A 21,424-nucleotide genomic window follows, 5' to 3' on the forward strand; every position below is an offset into this window, starting at 1 on the left:
CTGCCTGTAATTGACCGCATGATTACCGCAAAACATGATCTTAGCCCCCACTGAAAAGTGGCGCTGAGAATCGAGTGGCTGTGAGAGCAGTGAAAGTGAAGACGAGGGTTGACCTGGCAAAGAATCACTTTTCTTTCAACGCAGACTGTTTTGTTGTTGTTGTTTTTTTTTTTACATGGATTCATCATGAAAACGGCCTTTTTGAGAACATTATGCTGCAATTTATATTTCAAGGTCACCACGCACAAAAGATGTTTATACCAACCCCTCTCTGTCTCGAAGTCTGAAAACTCAAGGTCTTTGCATTCCCTGAAGTCTAGATCTAGAAGATGTGACAGTAGTCCTTGGCTTACTCTTTCGTTCTCACACTGCCTCACCTTTTTAATCTTTCTCTCTCGCCCCTGTCCCATCCTTCTCTCCCCCTCTATCCTTTTCTTCATTTTTATTTTTGCTGCTAAACTCTGTCTCTGGGGAGTGGGAAAATGAGTAGAACAAAGCATGTGGGGGTTTGAGGATCATTTGGAACTGAGAGCCGGGAGTCTTTGTGGCGCAGCCAGCTGGGCATATAAAGAGATGGGGGCGGGAGAGACAGAGAAAGAGTGAGCAATGCAAGGGCAAAGAGGTGTGAGCAGAAAGCTCAGGGTGCTCGGATTTTTTGAGGCTGCGGAGGGGATGGGGTGTGCTCCTCTCTGGTAGATTCTGCATTTAGGTGCAGTCAAGCAGAACTTCTGGCTCGCCGTTCACATACTCAGTCATCTTGCCCTCCGTTTGTGATATGGATACCGTCACCGCCCCACCCAGCTCCCACCACATGGAAAATCCATTGAGGATTTTGGGGCAAAGTTGGTGCACTTATCCTAAAAGAATGTGATTCAATTTGTGTTAAATCAAGCAGATGGCAATGTTTGCCGTCCTTTCAAAAAGTTTGGTAAATAAAACTAGATGAGTGCTCCAAGGGGTAAAACTACAACGAGGAAGGTAATTTAACATCTTCACATAGCGGGCCTATGTGAAGATGTTAAATTACCTTCCTCTGGAGTAGATTTGTTGGCTAACAAGTGGGTATTTCACTAAACTGTGCAAGAGTTAGTGACAGAACATGGAGATGAACTGGGGACTTGTCAATAGAGCGATAAAGGGTTTTTTTTCTCACCGCTGCCTGACTGTGTTCTATTATGCACATTTGTATATAACCAGGAGAAGTTATCATTGCAACACACTAGGAGGGCAAAATCCCCAAAGTGAGATTCTGATGTTGTCTTGGCGTCTTACCTCTCTCTCAGGAAGGATTTACCCCAAAGCTCTGCCTCTCAGAGGGATGACGAAGACCCAGATTAGAGGTCAGGTTGCCCCCCAATAGCCCTCTGCTGCTTGGACATGACACCCCATCGCGGGCTGAAGCCTTGCCCTGTGGGGGTTCTGTTTTGACACTGTTGAAGACATGATTTAATACAGGCCAGGCTTAGAAAGCCAGTGGCTGCACTGATCAAAGACCATGGTCATAATAGTTGAACATGGGTGGCCACAGTGGTGCTCAGAGCATGCTCAGTTGTTTCATGGGCTGTGACTGGGTTTTAATACTTCATCATGTGGATTGACCTGTAATATGGGACAGCAACCAGTAACAATGTCATGTAAAGATATATTAGATACTAAGTTTATCTGATTGCAATATCAATGATATATTAACATCAGTGTGCAACCAAATTTCCCTCCTTGTGTTTCCTCAGTCAGTATGTTTGTGTTTTTTTTTCCTCCACCACATTACTGAGCTGAGCCATGATGAAATATTGTTCACTTTGGAAGAGATTAACGTTTTGTGCAGGGCGCAGCATCAGTAAACAACATGATTTTAAATATATAAAAAAAGTTAAAAGACTAATAAATCAAAATAAAAGTTAATGTAGATCTTATGAGAGCATGCATCCTGATTTAAGATAGGCTTTTAAAACTCAGAGCTTTTATGTTCACCCCTTTGATACTCAGCAGAACATGTTTTAATTCTTGAAAACCTGTCTCATATGAAGTTAATTACAAAAACACAAGCTTCATTCTAATATCTATTTTAAATGCACTGTCCTTCAGTGCTTTTCATATCAGTTGTTTTTTCTGGCATCCGATTTTACTGTTCTCACTACTGTCACACATAGAGATTAACCAAATGTGTACCAGGTCTTGTAGTGATCATAGGCCCTAGTACACATTTAGTACTTCCTTGATAAGAGACAGTATAGCGGAAAGTTGTGTGTGTACCATGAGTTCTATTATCCTTTTGTTTTGAAAACATTATATTGTGTATACATTTCAAAGTCAGAGATTAAAATTACAGCTAATATAGTGTGCTACAGAATCTAGTAAATGCACAGGCCTACAGCAAATGCATATGTAAGAGCCATTATTGTTTGAAGTTACACCTGCTTTTATAGCTGCTCTGCTGCAAACAGTGAACAGTGGAAAAGTTGCGTGGTGGATTATCAGCACCAGTAGAGGCATATCCTCCACCTCGTGGCGTAAATCATCTCTCTGTAGCAATGCATTTTGAATAGACTACAAACAACTGATAATGAAGCCTACATTAGATTAGATTCAACATTTGCAGCCGTTATATACTGTGTTATATACTGATGTGGTGCAGGTATAGATATTGTGAGCACAATTAGTCATGATATATTGTCGTGAATCTTACATTAATTACAGTGGGGAATGCAACATATGCATTTATTACTTAATATACTATATAAAATATCTTTTTAGGTTACATTAGGAAGATAAAGTGTGTTGTTGCAGTCTGATACAGTTCTCCTGGTAACATTTTTTGGTGTCCATAGTAAACTTGGTGAAGGCATCTGCAGTCCTTTTAAGGAGCCCCATTTGTTTGTTTGTTTACAATGAACCGCCTGTGCTTAAAATTAAATCTGAATATTCGGACAAGGTTGACTTGCTACTTTTTGTATGCTTGTTATTTGCGAGCCAACATGATGTATGAGACTCATACTGTGAAGACAGGCAGCTACAAATTTGCTCGGCTAGTTGACTGGTGGGAGGTTGGGTAGTGATTGGGGGGGCAGAGGGGCGGTGGGGGGGGTGGAGGGCTAGGCTTGAGTCGTCACATTAGAGTAAAGCAGTGAAAGAAAGAAAGGGGAAGCCTTTGTACTCATTTTTGTCTGAAACTTCTGGTCTGATGATTTACTTCTGAGAATGAGCTAAGACAAAAAGAAAATTGCAACTTGTCCTCTGTGCAACGGGCATAAATGTTCTTCCAGCATTTGAAAATTCTGACTTCATTTTGTTTTATATTTTGCATAAACCTTATGGCAGACATTTGATTAATTAAAGTGATCTAACTTGGGAAAACAGGCCTCACTGTGTAACCTCCCCCTTATTTCAACTTCTTTTCACCTCCCACCTCCCCTCAACTGAGCCTTGTTTTCTGCCTCCCCCCTTCATCCCATGCAGAATGAATGGCACAGATGTTGTTGGACAAGACAGTACCCCTTGGTCCCCTTCCCCTCACTATTCGCTCAGCATGAGGTCTGAAACTTGTTTTTTTGATCATTGTCCCCCCCCTAAACTTTTCCCACCTCGGGAGGAAAAAAAAAAGGACGCAAAGAGGAGGGAGATGGGAAGAGCAGGAGCAGCCAAATTAAAGAGGGAGGGAAGAGGAGCTCACAGCCATGTTTGAGGAATATGAAGAAAACATACTATTTAAGTCTCCAAAGAACAAGTGGCAGACAGGATAGGTCACATGTTGAATGTTTGTAGAGCTCCACACTGGCAGATGATGGATGCTACAGTTGAGCTGCGCTGAGGGTTGGGGCTCTTGCGTTCAGGAAGCGTTGACGTGCAGACTGAAGATGCAGCTCGGAGTGTGGCTCTTCTGCGTGACCTGGTTCTACACCTGGGCAGAGTACTCGCAGATGTGCAGGTGCCAAGAAATAAGCAAGGAGCAGGGGCAGGACAAAAGGTCAAAGATCCGGGTCAAAGAGCATGCTCACCACGGTGCCAGGAACCATCACACGTCTCACAGGAGCAGGCCACACCGCAGAAAAGGTGAGCCCATGCATCTTTTCACACTGTAGGCACGCATCAGTGACGTGCTGCAACCTGCTGCACATCAGCTGATCTATTAACATGTTTAAAGGTGCCTACGGTACACCAACACGTCTGCAGCTCCAAATATGGTTGATGATGATAAATATGGTGCTGTAAGTGTAAAATGATGTCTTTCCCCTTTAAAACATTTATTTTTAGTTTTTCTATGGGCAGAAAATTGAGTCATGATCATATACACACCAAATAAAATGTCTATATGTTATATGGAACATGTATGAAGATATAAATATTCTTTTGTAATTCAGAGACAAAGCAATGAACAATATGTTATTTCACATAGTGACTTTACTGTAAGAAGCACTCACATCAACCAAGTATCATTATCACAGTATGTAATAATAGCACTACATTCAAAATGTTGCAGAAGTAGAAGTGCATAAGATTTAGCAAATTAAAAGTATCAATAATAAATATGATATTATTGGATTATAATGTTTGATGCATTACAGTGTTCATCATTTTTATGTTGTGGTTGGAAATGATGGAGCTGTTGATCATATGTTTAGAGTCTGAATAACTTTACATGCTGCTGAGTGGTTTGTCAATTTCATACCAGGCATCAATAAAGTTATTATTATACTGTATATTGTATTACTAATCTGAATCTAATAATTAACTAGTAACTTAAGTTATCACATGAATGCACTGTGGTAAAAGTATTAGCATTTACCCCAGAAATGCAGTTAGGTCAAAGCAATGTAAAAATGAGTCAAGTAGAAAAAGTATAAATAGTAGTTAAATAAATGCACCTATTTACTTTTCATGACTGGTTTGAGGTTCAGGCATCAAAACCATGAACATCATTTGTGTTTGTCAGTGTTTTGCAGCTCGGGTCTCTAAGGTCTCACAGAGAGCTTTAATGTGTAGCAGCATCCTTAAACAGCTCATAATGAATTCCAAAGCATTATGAAGTTTCAAGGTGAAAAAAAAAACACATTGCAAGTTCTATTTTTCTAAATAGCAATCACACTGGGATTGTGCAGTTGTCAAGGATAGAAGAAAAAAATGTACAAGATTTGTCAGAATATTCCAATTGTCCTCCTGCAGAGTCACCATCTGCTCGAAGCTGCAGTGACAATCACGCTCATCCTCCAGCTGTAAAATGAAAAAGTGTTAACACAACACAACACCGCTCACGCCTCAAGGTTTATTTGCGAACGACGAAGCAACGTGCAGCCCTGTGTGCGTATAACGTTTTATTCTCTGGAGATTCGACAAATGAATCCGAATTGGGAACATGCAAACGTGATGGGGTGCGACGACGCCACGTCTGAGGATAAACATTCTGCTGTGTAATTATTTCAGTGGAGCCGAGCGTGTTAGAACACAGAGCACATCTCTGTTCAGGCAGTCATTCATGCTGACAGTGATTGTTGATTCCACTACAAAACACTCTGAGTTACTCTCTCTGAATTTACTCAGAAGTCACTTTTTATCACATTCCTCACTAAAGCTGACACATTCTTTTTTTTTTTCTCACTCTATTCCGCCCTCTTTGACCATTCCAACACTTCTCCTGACCTCTGGTAGCGCAGCCTGAAAGAGGTCCCTTCTCTGTTCCCGTCTCAGCCCAGCACCATTCCCATGGGCTGTGTTTGGTTGGGGACTCATCCTTCATCCCCCCTCTAAAACCTTTTGTTGCCGGCTGAAAGCTGGCCGATGCCGGGGCCATCGAGCCCAAGTTGTTGGATCAATATAAACATCCATCACTTCACCCGGGGCCTTTCTGAGCCCCACAATGAGCAGTTTGCTAAACAATGCTTTATTTATGTGAGCCATTGGAAGGAATGAACTAGTGGTAGTTCACTTGTTTCTGGGTGGCTCCTCTCTTTGCAGTGAACTTAGAAGTAACTTGGTTCAGAAGTACACCACATCCTTGCTTTTGAATTAGTAGTAGTTCAATTAAGTGTTTTTTGATAATCATGGTAAATCAGCTGAGTTAAAATACCTTTATATCGTTCAGCTCGTGTAAAATATACTAAGCTGTTAGACAGAGACATACAGAGACCAAACAACTGATTGTGAAGTCACTGCATGAGTGAGAGATGCATAATTTCCTTCTATTGTCTGGAAATAAGGGGGGATTCTGAACTTCCTGTCTTACAAGAGCGTCAGAAACAGATGGAAACACTGTCAAGGTGGGACAGCATGTTTAGATAGTTAAAATGAATGGTCTACTGTCACCTCCACTGCTTCTATAGAGCTTTGACTACACTGGAAACACAATATTCTAACGAGTCACCACACCCAGTCAGTATAAGCAGACTTTGTTAATATTTATCAGATGAATTGGCTGTGGTCCCCAGAACAGAAATAAATAAAAAAAAGTTGAACAGTAGGAAGAAGGATTGCACTGATGAAAGTTACTTTTCTCTAACATGTTTCAAATGAAGAACTAAACAGGGGCAGAGTTATAGAGTTCAATCCTGCAGAGCACTCAACGTCCTATAAACATAGAAATAAAAATAGACTTAATCTTTGTAAAGAATGAGATTAGATAGTTAGATAGATAAATAGATAGATACAGTAGATAGATAGATAGATAGTTAGATAGATAAATAGATAGTTAGATAGATAAATAGATTAATGCTGTGCATGTTATTTTCCTCCGTATCTGTCAAGTGTCCTGTAGAAAACTAGAATGCTGCCGGAAGTAGGCGGTATAGTCTTTAAATTAAAATCATATAGCGGTTTTGCAAAATACAGATTGATAGGAAAACTGTAAGATATGGAGCTATGGAGCGTGGGAAGTCATATAAAACGCTAGGTTAAAGGTATAATGATTGGATTTATTCGTAAAACTATACGAAGAATTTCTCAAAGTGTAAACCACTCCTGAACATGAGTGTTGTTTTGAAAACCCGCCCGACAGGAAGCTGGATGTCACAGCGGTGCGCTCAGCGGAGAACGTAATTGGCGCTGGAAGCTGACTATGAAGCGGCTTTTAATCAAGGAAAATGTTGTAGCTTAACACGGATTTAAATGTGAAAAGTTCGGCTAAATTGCGCCCGAAACGTTTAGCTGCCTAAGTTAGCCTAATACAAATGATTCATTAACTTAGCTAGCCCGCACACTGCTGTTGTCGTCGCAGTTAATGATGCTGTTAACGAAAGGTGGTTTTTTAACATTACTGTTGTCGCTGCTGGGAGTTCTGCTGTCAGGTGAGTTACTTTTCACTTTCTTTATTAAACACACTTTAACATGGCATCCGAATTATTCATGTTAATTACACTAAACTTAATATTATTTAATACTAAACTAGTACAACGCGTTAAATACTATGTGGTCCTCTAGTATGGTTAAAACATGCTCTATTTACGTTTCCCAATTAATTAACCACCGAGTTCAAATGATTCACCACCAGAAATCCTAAATTCTAAAGCAGACACTGAAATTTCTACTTACTGCAAATATTTCACATCATAGTCCCCTCAATGTTACTTAATCGAGCCCTAATGGGTGAACTCAGGTTTTACTATTAGCAGTACTACTACTAGTAACACTACTACTGCTACTTCTCAGGCTGCCTGTTGATTATTCTGTTGGTTTATTGTCAATATTTTATTTATTGATTTTATTTTTGGCTCAAAAAGTGTCAACATTTGGATTCTTTGGATCACTTAATGTTCACTCCAGGATCTAAAGCCACTTAAAAAAGAATTTAATTATCAAATCTTTTGACTATTTCTTTTGTGTTCAGCTCTCACAGTGTCAGTGTCTTGCTACAGGACACTTCAGCAGGTTCTTCACCTGTCCAACCCATAGCACAGGTGTGTAGTGTGGTTGCACTACTTGCATGGACTTCCCTTTTAGAAACAGTTATATTTCCTTGAGCTCCTCCTGAGAAATTCTTTTAGGAACCGAGTGAGTCGTGTGAAAATTTTGACCATGCACTGATGTTTTGGCTGCAGCCCAGAATGTAAAGAGACACAATGACAATGAGGCTAAACAGGCTATTGTTAGCTGTAATTTGAAGTTATTTCCGGCCATAGTGAGTGAAAGACCAGCTCAAGAAGTACAAGCCATTTTTTGAAAGCCCCAATCCAAAATATTTAGTCAGTTTAGGATTATATTAAATTTAAATGGGATGTTTCTCATTTCTCACTTAAAATACATCTTGAAAGAGTGTCTTTGTTCTGTTCCGGATATGCTGTTGATGGAGTTCCAGTCTGCTTTTGTTTTGTTCCTGACCCTGGAGCTTCCTTTTCTATCAGGAAACTGATCACAGTCTCTCAGTTTCCTTTAGTGTGACTGTCAAGCTCCATGGGAAGTTCAAACAATGGCATTCCGAGTCTGCTGGCTGCAAATAGACATTATTTGTCGGTAGCAGGGCTCAAACTTGTTTGTTGTGTGTGTTCTGTAGCACAGGAGGAGTTGTAGGAGTTGATGCAATGTGATAAGGGCTACTGTTTGGGTGTTCCCCCACATTTCAGGCTCTTATCCAGAGAAGAATAATTTCAAATTCCTCAAGTACTTTATCAAAATGATCTGTAGTAAAACCATAGTGCAATGCAAAACGTAATGCCTTAGTGCACTTCTGTGATCAAAAAATATTTTTTTTGCTTAAGGCAGAATGTAAGGAAAATAAATTGAACCTAAACACGGTGATAGTTTTATTTTCTTCGAGTCAGCTTACTGATTTACTGCAGTCTCTTCAACATCTTTGTATATTTAGGTCCCAGAGTTCGGGCAGAGGAGTCAGCGCCCCGCATCGTCCACCACCCATCTGACGTTGTGGTGAAAGTTGGCAATCCTGCGACACTCTCTTGCCGGACGGATGGCAACCCGAAGCCGACCATCGAGTGGCTGCGCAACGGCCAACCGCTGGAGACGGCAAAAGCAGATGGCCAGTTGCAACCCATGGTTCTGTCAGAAGGTAGCCTCTTCTTCTTGAGTGTGGGAGGCGGCAGGCGAGGTCAGTCACATGAGGGAGTCTACACCTGTGTGGCCAGTAACAGTATGGGGAAGGCCACCAGCCGTAATGCTTCACTGTATATTGCAGGTAAGACTGTGGCATGTATGTGTTTACTATATACTGAATGTTTTCTGCCACTAAACATTTTCAGGGATGAGAAAGACAATCTGATAGACTTGAAATTTCACTGTGGAGATGAATGTTAATCTCTGAGGACTGTTAATGATCATTGCTCTGCACTGTTCAACATTAACTATAGTATTGTACCAAACATCAGTGAGGCATCTTTCCTGATCCATTAAGATGAAGCTGCACTAACAAGCCCTGCTCATCTTATAGACAGTACTGAGGTGTAGTCTCATTTTTATGTGTGGGGTTCAGAAGCACCCACCTCCTATGATCACCGATGTAAAACTCCCAGACATGAGCAAATTACATGAATGCCTTTTTTAAAAAGTCCATATTAGAAATTAAAAGTCAGTTAAAAGTCAGTCTCTCTGGCACCACTGAACCAAACAAAATGGACTTGTGTCAGAAAACAGGATTAGAGAAAAGTTGAGTCCTTCTAACTCTTTTATCCTCCACACACTCAGTCACACATATGCACACACACACGCAGAGAACTGATGAAGACACATGGGGTCCAATGTCATTGTTTGTTGAACAGGAGGGGGGTCAAACTGTGATGCTCACTGATTACTTACATGAGTCAGGCTGTCGACATGCAGCCTCTGCTGCTTGTTTTTGAGCCTTTAAAAGACACAGAACCAAAAGCTGCAAAGGACAAGAAGAAATAGGAAAGTTAACAGGAAGTGCAGTAACATATATATATATATATATATATATATATATATATATATATATATATATATATATATGAGTTTGTAGGAAACAGTTATTTTAAATAGAGCAGAAACAGCTGAGTCACAGAAATAAATCTGCAGTTCTTTAGTTTTAGGATGTATTGATTTGGAATTACTGGTCCAAACAAGACTGCACAGCTGACAGCGTGCAGTCTTAAGTGTTTATTACAGAATTCCTCAGAAAGTTCAGTGTGTTCCTGGCTCTTGCTTTCAGGCAACCCTGTAATTGTGTGAGGTTAAACCAAAATCTGTGTTGTTGTAGTGTTGCAGGAGGACTTCGTTGTGCAGCCGAGTGATGTGGAGGTGGCAGAGGGGGACGTGGCTGTCTTAAACTGTGGTCCTCCTTTGGGACACCCTGAACCTAACATCATCTGGAAGAAAGATGGCTTGCCTATCAGCAACACTGACCATCACTACACTGTAAGCCTTTATAAACATCTTTCAGACATACATTTTATTGTGTAAATGTGGTGATAATATTACACACTGGATTTTGGAAAACACACACACAATTACAAAATGCTTAAAATGTATAACGTATAGAACAGAAATAGCAGCTATCTATGTAGACATGAGGAGAGTGTACCATAAATTAATACACGAACCAAACTATTTATTTTTTTTAATTCACAAAAGTTACACATACATTGGATAAACACACAACACTTTCAAAACAATAATGGTGGTTGAATCAAGTAGTGCTTGTGATACAGTTACGCCATGATTTAGACACACCTGTTGAGCATCAAGTAGAACATGACAATATGTGATTACAGTTACTTAAACAGGAATGCTTTCAAAGACCACTGTGACATGCATCTCAGGAGAAGACAGAGGTAACTTGCTGACAATAGACTTTGTCACCAAACACAGAGCACCGTCTTTGGCTGCTTTTATCCAACTGCTTGAACATTGTAGCATTCCTTTGTGAGTCTCCTCGTTTCTCCTCCACCTATTGCTGAAACTAAGCTGAATGTATCTGTAATCATTAATATTTTGCACACAGTCACTTGACATGTTTAAATGATATGTCAATAGTAAATGAAAGTGAGTTGTTGCATTGTATATTGCTACTATAAGCCATCCGATGTGTTTCCTCTTCCTGTCTGCACTCTGCTTGTGCTGTAGGAGTTCAGTGGGAAGCTTTTCATCGCTCCTGCGGAGAAGAACCACTCTGGTGCCTATGTGTGTGTGGCCAGCAACACTGTGGGAGTGAGGGAGAGCAGAGCGGCTCGGCTATCTGTGCTGGGTGAGACAACATTCTCATAATTATTGCTGCTGTAACAATCATATTCTGAGTTATGTCTTATGTAACTTAAAAATACCCCTGTACAGACATGCATACACCCACATACCAATAATATAAAATACTTGGTTCTTCTCTTCTGCTGTAGCCAAGCCAGTGTTGGTGCTGAAGCCAGAAAATGTGTCTGTGAGAATGGGGGAGTCTGCCCAGTTCTACTGCCAAGCTAAAGGTGACCCTCCACCTGCTGTGGTGTGGAGCAGAGATCAAGGGCCACTGCCCAATGGCAGGTACTTGAATGAAAAAATATATTACACACCCCAGTCTTTTGTGGACACCTTCTGAGAAACAGAAATGTAAGAAAATTAAGAATCAAACATGTGTGCACAGGTATCTTGTAAACCCTGACCAGACTCTCCAGATCCATTATGTGACAACCCAGGATGCTGGGAAGTACACCTGCACTGCTGCCAATGACGTAGGTGTGGTCACTGCCAGCGCACAGCTACTGGTTGAAGGTACGATAAAGTCTGAGAAAGCAGTGATGCAGAAACATTTTTACCACCAAAGACCATTTGTCGGTCTTTAAGATTTAAAACACTTTATTATTCCCAGAGAGAAATTGTTTTGCCGTGTTACAGTTGCTCTCAATTTAGACAAAAGGAAAAAAACACAACCTAAAAAGATCCACACAAACACAAATACAGAATAACATCAATACATACACAGAATATCTAAAGATGGATGAAATGGGTCAATAATAATACACCCGACTGGAATGACAACATAAAAAATTATACTGATGATAGTCAGTTCCCCATCTCCTTACAAAGGGAGGGGGAGTTGTACAGTTTGATGGTCACAGGTAGAAAAGATCTCCTGGGGTGCTCAGTGGAGAACTTGATATTGATCAGTCTCTGGCTGAATGTGCCCCTCTGTCCACCTGGCACACTGTGTAGTGGGTGGGAGGGATTGCCCAGGATTGAGTGGAGTTTGGACAGCATCCTCCACTTAATTATAACATGTAGAGGGTCCAGCTCCACCCCCAGAACTAAGCCAGCCCTCCTTAGCCTTATTCCTGTATTATTGTTTTATGTTTATTAGATTTCTTTAATGTGTATGCAGTAAGTGACAGAAAATGAAGAGAGAAATAGGAAATGACACTCAATGGTTGTGGCCACACTGGGACCTGTAATGAAAACACTGATGTTCTAGTGTTGGAGGACCCATTATAATTCCAGACATGATTAGATTAAAAAAAAAAAGTTTGTCACAAGAATAATTTGTAGGGTGATGCAGGAAAAAGACAAGGTAAGCAGAGAACTCAGAGTTGAAGTCTAGGAATACAAAATGGTGGTTGCCAAGTTGGCGTGTCAGAATGCTTGGTATAAAAACATGTGGCAAAAAGGTGCAAAACAAAACTCAAAAGTCAATTAACGTGAATAAAGAGGACACTGTGTTAACCAAAATAGTAACAACAATAAAAAAACAAAATCACTGCCAAACAGTCAGGCAAAAACTCATGCTAAATTCATGACAATGGTACAGGATCCTGGTGAAGGGTCCAGGATCAACGAGCCAGGTAAACAGGGATGTCAGGGATCATCCAAGAGGGAGAACTAGGAGATGGAAACAAGAAGCAAAACTCACAGGTTAACAAGGGCTAAGGCAATGGGAAGGTCCAGGACCAGGTCAAAACACAGTCAAAAAACACACAGGATGAGAAACAAGGCAATGTAGATTAGGTGGGAGAGCAGCAAGAAAACTTGACAATCTGACAAGGGAACAATGAACTGAGTGGGACTTAAGTAGGGACAGGGGAACACAGGTGAAACTAATCATGGCTGATTGAGTGAAGCTAGAGGCATGAAAACAAGGTGGGAGACAGAAAGGTGATCCATATAAAAACACCGGACAGGAAATGGAGCCTAGATCATAACACACAGGCCCTATCCATTAGAGCTGAAATAGGCTTCATCTCTATGTTTGTGGTTATTTTGCTTAAAACTGCCACGGAGGCTGGATTAAGGTTAATATTTACACTGTCAAAAGCAGTTGCAAATCGTTGATTGTTGGAGCTAAAACCCAACAGGGCCATTCATACATCTCAGCCTATCCCGGCCGTCCCAGATAGGCAAGAGGAAGAAAGAACAGAGCCTGTTCAGGTCTCACAGGGCTGAACCCTTAAGGCAATGTGCCTGAATCACCTCAAACAGGTCCTCCAGTGTTAGGGAGTAACAGCTTCATCCTTTTTAAACCTTAGGAGTTGCTTATCCAACAAGATCAAAAACTTTGACTTATAACCTTTTCTGGTCAGTGATTTGCACTACAGACACAGACAGACACTCTGGAGGATAAGGTCCAGACATTATGCAGGCCCTCTAAATATATATATAACTTCCTGAAGAAAAGAAGCACTATCCAACAACAGAAAGCTGGTTTTTCAGTCTTAAACGTTCTGATGTTGTGCTAAGCAGCTCGGCTGTAAGAAAACACCCCCTCACTCACTGTGAATATTCTGGACTGTTATCTGCTGAATTTACACCTGGGTTCACACATGCAGCTCACAGGTAAAGTCTGGAGAAGTTCAGAGTGTCAGTGCATGTGTGAAACCAATAATATAATAAAGTTGTCCTTTCAAAAATGTTTAAAAAATACATTGAAATCTAACTCTTCTGTTTGCAGAAGCTGCCAGCACTATACAGAAGGACCTTCACAAAGAGCTGTCAGCCCTGCGAGTGGCTCTGGAAAATGTCACTATCATAGCCTCTGGGTCCAACGTCTCCCAAGTACAGTGGAAGGTATACATATATATATATTTTTCATAAGTTTCACAGACAGCATGAATATTTCAGGTGTTTAATCTGTGATGTGTGTGTTTCCTCTCTGACCAGCTGCAGTCCCTCCCAGCCCAACCTCATTACCTCGATGGCTTTGAGGTTCTTTATCGCTCTCTGCTGCCTGCCAGCTCGGACTGGGCAGCAAAGAAGGTGACGATGCCCAGCTTCCAGACTCATTTGGGCCCCTTAAAGAGAGGCTACAAGTACGAGTTCAAAGTTCGTCCCTATGGCAGCAACTTATATGGGAGAGAGAGCAACACTCGACACCTGAGAGTTCCAGAGACAGGTGAGAAATGATTTCATTTGAGAGCCTTTGTGTCTGATGGTAATTTATACATTACAGCCATGTTTAGGAGAAAATAGTAAACACTAACTTTTACCACGTGCAGTGCCCAGTGCTCCTCCACTGGCTGTGTCCATATCAGTGAGCCATGAGCAGAATAACACCATCAACCTGAGCTGGGAGCCTCCTCCTCATGAAACCCACAATGGGATCATCCAGGGTTACAAGGTAACAACCTGGGATAACCTGCTTTAGACATCTTTTGAAAATGACATGTAGTATCATCCCCTGAACAGAGTGGACACTGCTGCATACTGCATTATCCAAACAAAAAACAGAACTCTTTATAATATATCCCCAAATTTAAGTATTTGATTAAAAGACATTAATAAGTCTGTTTCTTCACTCAGGTGTGGTGTGTGGACTCTATGGAGCAGCAGCACCAAAACTGGACAGTGAACAGTGGTCAGCACGACCTCGAGATCTCCACTCTAAAACCAGGCAGACGATACTGGGTCACCATAGCAGCTATCAACGGAGCTGGAGTAGGAGCTCTCAGTGATCCTCATGGATTTGTTATCAGTGAGCAAAAGCACACTTCAAGAAAATATAACTGTTAGTTAGTTATCAGCTGAACACTGAAGAAGAGAAGTCATTATCACCTCATAGCTGATTTAATCTACTTCCTGTTTGCTTCCCAGACCCACAGATAGGTGGCCCCCCTGACTCAGCCACCCAAAGACGGGATCTGTCTCAGGTTTTGGCCATGTTTCAGGACCCAGTGTTGATCGGTAGTATCGGTGCCCTCCTGTGGTGTATTCTGATGGTTGCAGCTGTCTGTCTCTTTAGGCGTCGCAGTAAGGGAGGCCACTCGATACTAGGACATTGCAGGGCGAAAGGTATGTATGGAAACAGTGACAAGTATTATTATTATACTATATTAGAAGATCCTCATTACTAGAAATGTAATTGAAAATATTGTATGTCAAGTGACTTAAACATGTCAAAAGTACAAAAGAGCTGCTGTTACATGTTTTGTTGTGTTTCATGTTGTTTTTTGTTTGATTTGTTACTTAGGTTTGCATAGACTGGCAAATGAAGATCTTGTTATAAAACACAGGTAAAGCCTGATGATTACATTTAGCTACACGTATTGAAAATCAGGTTAAATTTACTTAAGACAATATTGAGGCATAATGAAGTTCTTAAATACTTTTGCACAATTATACCTTTTAGTTTGTTTTGTCTTGATCTGTGCTGTCCTCTAAAGGATGGTGGCTCCTGACTCCCCATGGATCTCAGGCGGCTGGAGACCTGCCTTCAACCAGAAGTATCAGGACTTATGGGCCCAAGGGCAGAAGCATCCAGGGATTAGGAGCACCAGTGAGTCCTGATTGCAGATTGGCATAGGCATAATTCATGAATATACTTTAGGTCGATTTAGTGTCTGTACTTAACTTGTCTGTATTTCCTTAGGCCTCCAAATCTCATCCAAGAATGACCCCAGCTGTCTGGACTCAGCTGTCCCCATTGTGACCGACACCTGTGGCGTTTACGGCACTTTCTATGTGGATCTAATGGGTAATGGCCTTAAGACCTTCAACAGTCCAGGGCGTCAGCCTAAAATGCCCCATGGTTTGCCGCTTCAGCAAGGAGCTGAGACCATCAAGATATTCAGTCAGCCCATTTCCAAGACCTCACCACTTGGAAGCCATGAAGCACTGCCATGGAAACAGGCCATACGCCCCCAGCCTAAAATGGGTGTGCTGAGAGAGTCATGGGAGAAGAACCACAGTAAGCAAGGTGCATAGTGGAAGATAGTTCAAGAATGCAATGTTAGTGCCACTGTAGTGTGAAATCATGTGAATGTTTAACTATTAGAGAATGTAGGATGTGTGTTAGATAATGTGTGTTATAATTTGTTTGTTGTTTACCCTCAGAGTTGCATGCAGTCAACAGTGTCCCCATAGTGCCTATCAGAAACCAGGCTTGTTTATCTCCTGCCAACAAACAGAGACTCAGTCACATACCATCAAGCCGACATGGTATAAAAACAACTCTAACTGACATTTAAAGTTAAGCTAATATGTACCATAACGCTCACTTGGAATAATAATAATTGTGTCATTATTTCTGTGCAGGTGGATATCCAGAGTATGGTAAAATTACCGGCTGTCCACGTCTGCTGCATTACTCTGCATCAGTACACCTAGTGGACATGTTACCCCCACCACCAGCGATACCCAGAGACAACGCTATGGAAACGCACAGCCTCACCTCAGATGAAGGGTAGGATAAACACACAGCTCAGACTCAAACCGTTTTTACAAATGCACTACAGACTATATCCAGAGTATCAGGTCTGGACATTGCACGGTCTCCTACTCATACACATAATGCAGCACACAGCAGGAGAAACTTAAGTTCTCACTCTGGGAAATAGTCCATTTGATTTTGGGGTGCAGGGGGAATGATGTGACACAAACAGTACACTGCAGAAATCAATTGTATTTGTTTACAGCGCATCAGTAGATCAGGGTTAGGGTTTATGTTTATAACTTCGGTTTCCTCAAGGAAATAAGCGTAATTTAATAACAGACAGCTGGTTTTTAATTCCTAAACTTTCAGGTGTTGTGCTGAGTAGATTGGCTGAAAGGAAACTCTCCCTCACTCACTGGGAACACTCAATGCTGTTACCTGTTGTGTTCCGACATGAGCTGATTCAGACATTACGCAGACTTTGCACTAGGACCCTCAAGTGACCAGATGGAAATGGACGGGTTTCTAGACACTGTTACTCCAGTAAGCCTGCCAGGTGTTAACATCCTCTACAAGCCATTCACATGCAGTATCCTGTATGACTCACACTACACATTGAGTGCAGCTGGGATACACCTGTTTCCTTTGAGATAACAACAGAGGCTGCACATCAATATCTATAAAATCACACTTAGTTCTGTTTTTCCAAACTAAACTTATTATGCACATTTTGTTTCTGCTGTACATCCTTTTATATATGCTCCTCAGTGTTTTAGTGATCACAGAGGACCTAAACTTCCTTCCTCTGCCTATGTTGTTGTACTGTTGAAAGGCCAAAGTAATGGCTACACTTAAGTAGCAGGATGGAAGACTAGTTTGTGTTTCCAAAGTGGGAAGGGAGAATGATATTACTATAGAAATACATACCAAATATGCTGCATCAATGAGAATTTTAAAATGTACTACACCAACCCAAAAACCGAAAAAAATAAAAAATGAATGAAACTGAAATATAAAACTATCTGTGAAAATATTGAGTTACTTCACAGTACTGTCTTACACGGTGCTCTAACCTAAAGTTACTTACTTATTTAGCTTTGGGACTTCATTTTGTCATTGTTTAAGTATTGTTTTGACATTTCTAAAAATGTTGTGGAATACAGAAAACTCTGCCTTTACTTTCAGACCTATTGGAGATGACAGTCTTTATGTTATCTAAGCTAAACAACCGCTAGTTTTGCTTCATATCTAGACAATGAGGTCTGTGATTTTCTGTATTTTTGTAATTTTCCAAACGTAGTGATCAGTCCACATTCTCAACCGAGTGAGTAAAGTTGGGAGATGCATCCTCAGCTCAGAATCCAAAATTAATAATGAAAGGTAGTAATGAAAGGTAGGGCAGCAGCCCTCTAGAATTGTTCTGATACAGTTCACAGATACTTCAGGGTGTCTTTGCTAAAGTTCAGCTCCTCTAGTAATTGTAAGGACTAAACCTTACACTGTAAAGTCCTTTCAGATGACTTCTGTTGTGATTTGGCGCTATACAAAAAAATTTAAATAAATTGAAGTGAATAGTAGTTTTAGACGTTTTTTTCAATCTTTTTTGAAACAAATACAAACTATATTTTTTCATGAGTAAGTAACATGTCACTCAGTGCAGTGTTGTGACTCACTAATGTGTTTTTGTCACAGTGACGTTTTATGGCACAGATGAAGAAGCTAAAATCTGGTTTTATATTTACAGATATGAATCATTTAATACGATGTTGGCCAAAAAATAAGACGCACGCATGTCTTGCTTTTTCCTCAGCTCAAGTCATTCCACTAAGCTAACAGAGGACGTGGGCTCTCTCCAGTCGGTGTGTGCTGCATCAAGCCACCGTGGGCAACCAGGGCCCACTAACGGCAACAACAACAACAACAACAGCTTCCCCTCCTACAGCCACCTGTCCACTGCGGCATATTCCAAGTCACTGGATGAAGAACAGGATGGCACGCTGACAGCAGAGGAGGCCACGCAGTACTTGGAACTCAGCCCTAAGCCGGAGAGATGCAGGTGAAGCCGTGGTGGAGGTGGATGTTGAATGCAAAGATCTAAACATGTTTTTGTTTTAGGACAGATAGTTACCATCTGTAGAATATGTTTAGTTCAGACCATAGTAACAGCAGCTAGTTGACCATGCCCCTGCTTTCTGCCAACAGTGTCCTACCTGAGCCGCGTCCTTCCCTGTCCCACTCCTTCTCCCCCCCTCTGAGCTATATGCGCGGGACACTACGCTCCACTCAGCTGGAGGATGACCCTGACACTGATGAGCCCGAGGCTCCACCAATTGGCTTGCGACACGCCCGCCTCCAGAGCTCACCTTCCTCCTGCTACAGCGAGTGGGACAGCTCACTGTGGAACACCTGGAGCTCAGTCACAGACGGAAACTTGGCCAGCGCCCGCACCAGCCTCATCAGCTCAGTGGACAGCTGTTACACCACCGACAGCACTAACTTTGCCCGGCTGCTGGCTGTGGCAGCAGAGACCATGAGTGGAGCCTCTTTGTCAGGTAGGTGCAGGGGAAACGCTGTTGATTGCTGACTGAGCAGCAAAGTCAGATACGATCATATTTACAAAGCAGTGCTTCTGGCTAGAATTTAGAATATTTCGGTGACAGTAGAAATGTTTGAGTGGGTGAAGCAGACGTTGGTCCAGCTGTTGTTCATCTAAATCACTGATCTAGAAGCAAAATTTGTATGTGATTATTTCTTATTATTTATTATAGAATTAATTCATTTACTTCTTTTTAATTTCAGACCCTTAACCTGCATTAGATAATTACAATTAATGATTAAAGTGTTGACTGTGTTTACAATGTTCCCCCACTAGATGGGGCACTCTACCCATGAAAGATCCCTGCTGGTAACAGGTAGTCCTGCAGGCAGACTGACTGACATACACTAGCTACTCCAGAGGGTTCTCATCATGTTCACGTTCTTCGTGCTGTCTGGGAGTTTGTGCTTCTCTCCTGCACGTTTGTCTAGATATGTGGATGTACTTTCACGAGTAGGTTCTTTTCAATCAGTGAGCATCCGTGCATGTGTGTTACTTTAAGAAAGTAACATTCATTCAGTCTAATATCTAAGGTGGCACCGTGCAATTACTTAAAACCTTTCAGCAAATTTAGCCTCCAGATGAGTCACCCGCTCCCTGTGTGTCACCTCATCAGTCACTCTGCTCTCCCTCTGCAGGCACCATTCAGCTTGATTATGTTTTCCAAACTCTCACTTTTAGCTGTTTTTTTTTTTTTTTTTTCGAGCCATACAGCGTGTGAAAACCCCCTAAAGTGTTTTCTCTGTAGCTGATAATGCAGTCTCACAATAGCTGACATTAAAGTTTGATAAGTGCAGACAGCAGCAGGGACTGGTTTGTTTCAGACTGGGGCACAGTGTAATATTTCCATTCCCACTCTCATATTAATTGGAAAGGACTCCATATAGCTTGAACCGTGCAACTTCAAATAAACTATTATTATTCGCGGACAGCTCCATATTCGAGGTCTTTGAAATGTGCCAGTACCTTTTTTAGAATGCAGAGAGTGGCTGATGTGAGATAGCACAGCTTGTGCTTCAGACATGTGAGAATAGTTTTATTTTCAATGACAGACAGCTGCTTCAAAGAAGCTACTAAAATGTACTTTTCCCCGGAGAATCAGCGTGAAAGGTGCTCCGCAGAGGTCTTCAAATGTTTACTCACTCTGTCTCCAAAGGCAAAAAGGGTCTGTGTCTCAGTATAATTCACTCGCTCCATATTAAAATGCGTGTCAACGTGTCCGTCCCCCTTCTCTGTTTGTAGACTTCTCTCCTCCAGCCTCCCCTCTCAGCGCCCTGTATCCATCATTCCGCAGTGAAGTCGAATCGCCCGGGGAGCTGGAGCCTGTTCCTGCGTGGGACTGGAGCATGGCCTGGATGGAGGAAATGGAGGCTCAGTACAGGGCCCGCTATCCCGGCAGGAACACCAGACCTTTTGACACTTGATGACTCTGCCAGCACGGCGACACAAACAGCAAAAGCTCATTTTGAGAAGTTTGGAAACACATCACAGCAATGTTAGAACAGCAAGACGAGAAGAGGGCAGAGAAACAGGTTTGAGGGCTGAATAATTCTGATGTGAATGAAGATTTGAAATCTAATTGGAGCTCGCTCCGTGATGCTAGATGCACATCTGCTGTTGTTTGTTGTAGCGTGTTGGTTCTCCTCAGGGCAGTCCGGTTATTATTCTGCATTTAAATGACTTCCATAGAGTTGCTGAAGTCCCCCCCTCCCTCCCTATCCTTTCCTCTCTCATAAGAAAAGTGGATAACAAGACACTTCCCCTGGGATGTTCTCACCCAGTGGGCTAAGAAAAGGCCAGAAAGACATAAAATACAGGAAGTGAGACCATTTGAAAGCAGCCATTAAGAAACAGTGGATTCCTACCAAACACAGTGTAGAGTAGTGGTTTTTGTACAGAGCAGTTCACTGATCACATGTAAATATGAATCATACAGTATTCAACAAATGTTATTTAAAGAGTTTTATACATATTTCACATCTATCTTCCTGTTTCCTTTACATCGTTTGTCTTTATGCACACTGTCCACTTTTTAAATGTCCCACTACGTTTGCATTAAGCACAACATGCTGTAGTTCAAACTAGCACAAGTAGAAAGAGTCTTTTTATTCACGTTTCAATGAACTAACTTAGGTTTTGAATTTTAACACAAACGTATTTACAGTAATATTGATGTTTGAATAGATACTATGTTTTTATATAAGTCACCACCTGTAGGAGCATCAGACATTTACATTTTCTACTGAATGTGCATGTTTTGTACACCTGATATTACAGATGTGTTTTTATAGTTCGGAATAAAATGTGTACTG

At 41.4% G+C, this 21,424-nt stretch overlaps 1 protein-coding gene across 2 annotated transcripts; it reads left to right on the top strand.

Annotated features, from left to right (window-relative positions):
- The first annotated feature begins 7,018 nt into the window (after positions 1 to 7,018).
- robo4 (roundabout, axon guidance receptor, homolog 4 (Drosophila)) lies at positions 7,019 to 21,421 on the top strand. Of its 2 annotated transcripts, none has more exons than XM_026373382.1 (19): positions 7,019 to 7,274; positions 8,789 to 9,115; positions 10,154 to 10,311; positions 11,020 to 11,140; positions 11,286 to 11,424; positions 11,525 to 11,652; positions 13,820 to 13,935; positions 14,029 to 14,260; positions 14,364 to 14,485; positions 14,668 to 14,839; positions 14,959 to 15,156; positions 15,335 to 15,377; positions 15,528 to 15,640; positions 15,734 to 16,060; positions 16,198 to 16,302; positions 16,399 to 16,546; positions 18,327 to 18,572; positions 18,719 to 19,068; positions 20,355 to 21,421. In XM_026373382.1, the coding sequence occupies exons 1-19, from the start codon at positions 7,208 to 7,210 to the stop codon at positions 20,534 to 20,536; spliced, it is 3,294 nt and encodes a 1,097-aa protein (XP_026229167.1). In that variant the 5' UTR covers positions 7,019 to 7,207; the 3' UTR covers positions 20,537 to 21,421. The 2 variants fall into 2 exon arrangements, with proteins under 2 accessions (XP_026229167.1, XP_026229168.1); XM_026373383.1 differs by having other exon boundaries at positions 15,734 to 16,051.
- Positions 21,422 to 21,424: the final 3 nt, after the last annotated feature.

Source organism: Anabas testudineus, chromosome 14, assembly GCF_900324465.2.
Source record: "Anabas testudineus chromosome 14, fAnaTes1.2, whole genome shotgun sequence".
Classification (NCBI taxonomy): domain Eukaryota; kingdom Metazoa; phylum Chordata; class Actinopteri; order Anabantiformes; family Anabantidae; genus Anabas; species Anabas testudineus.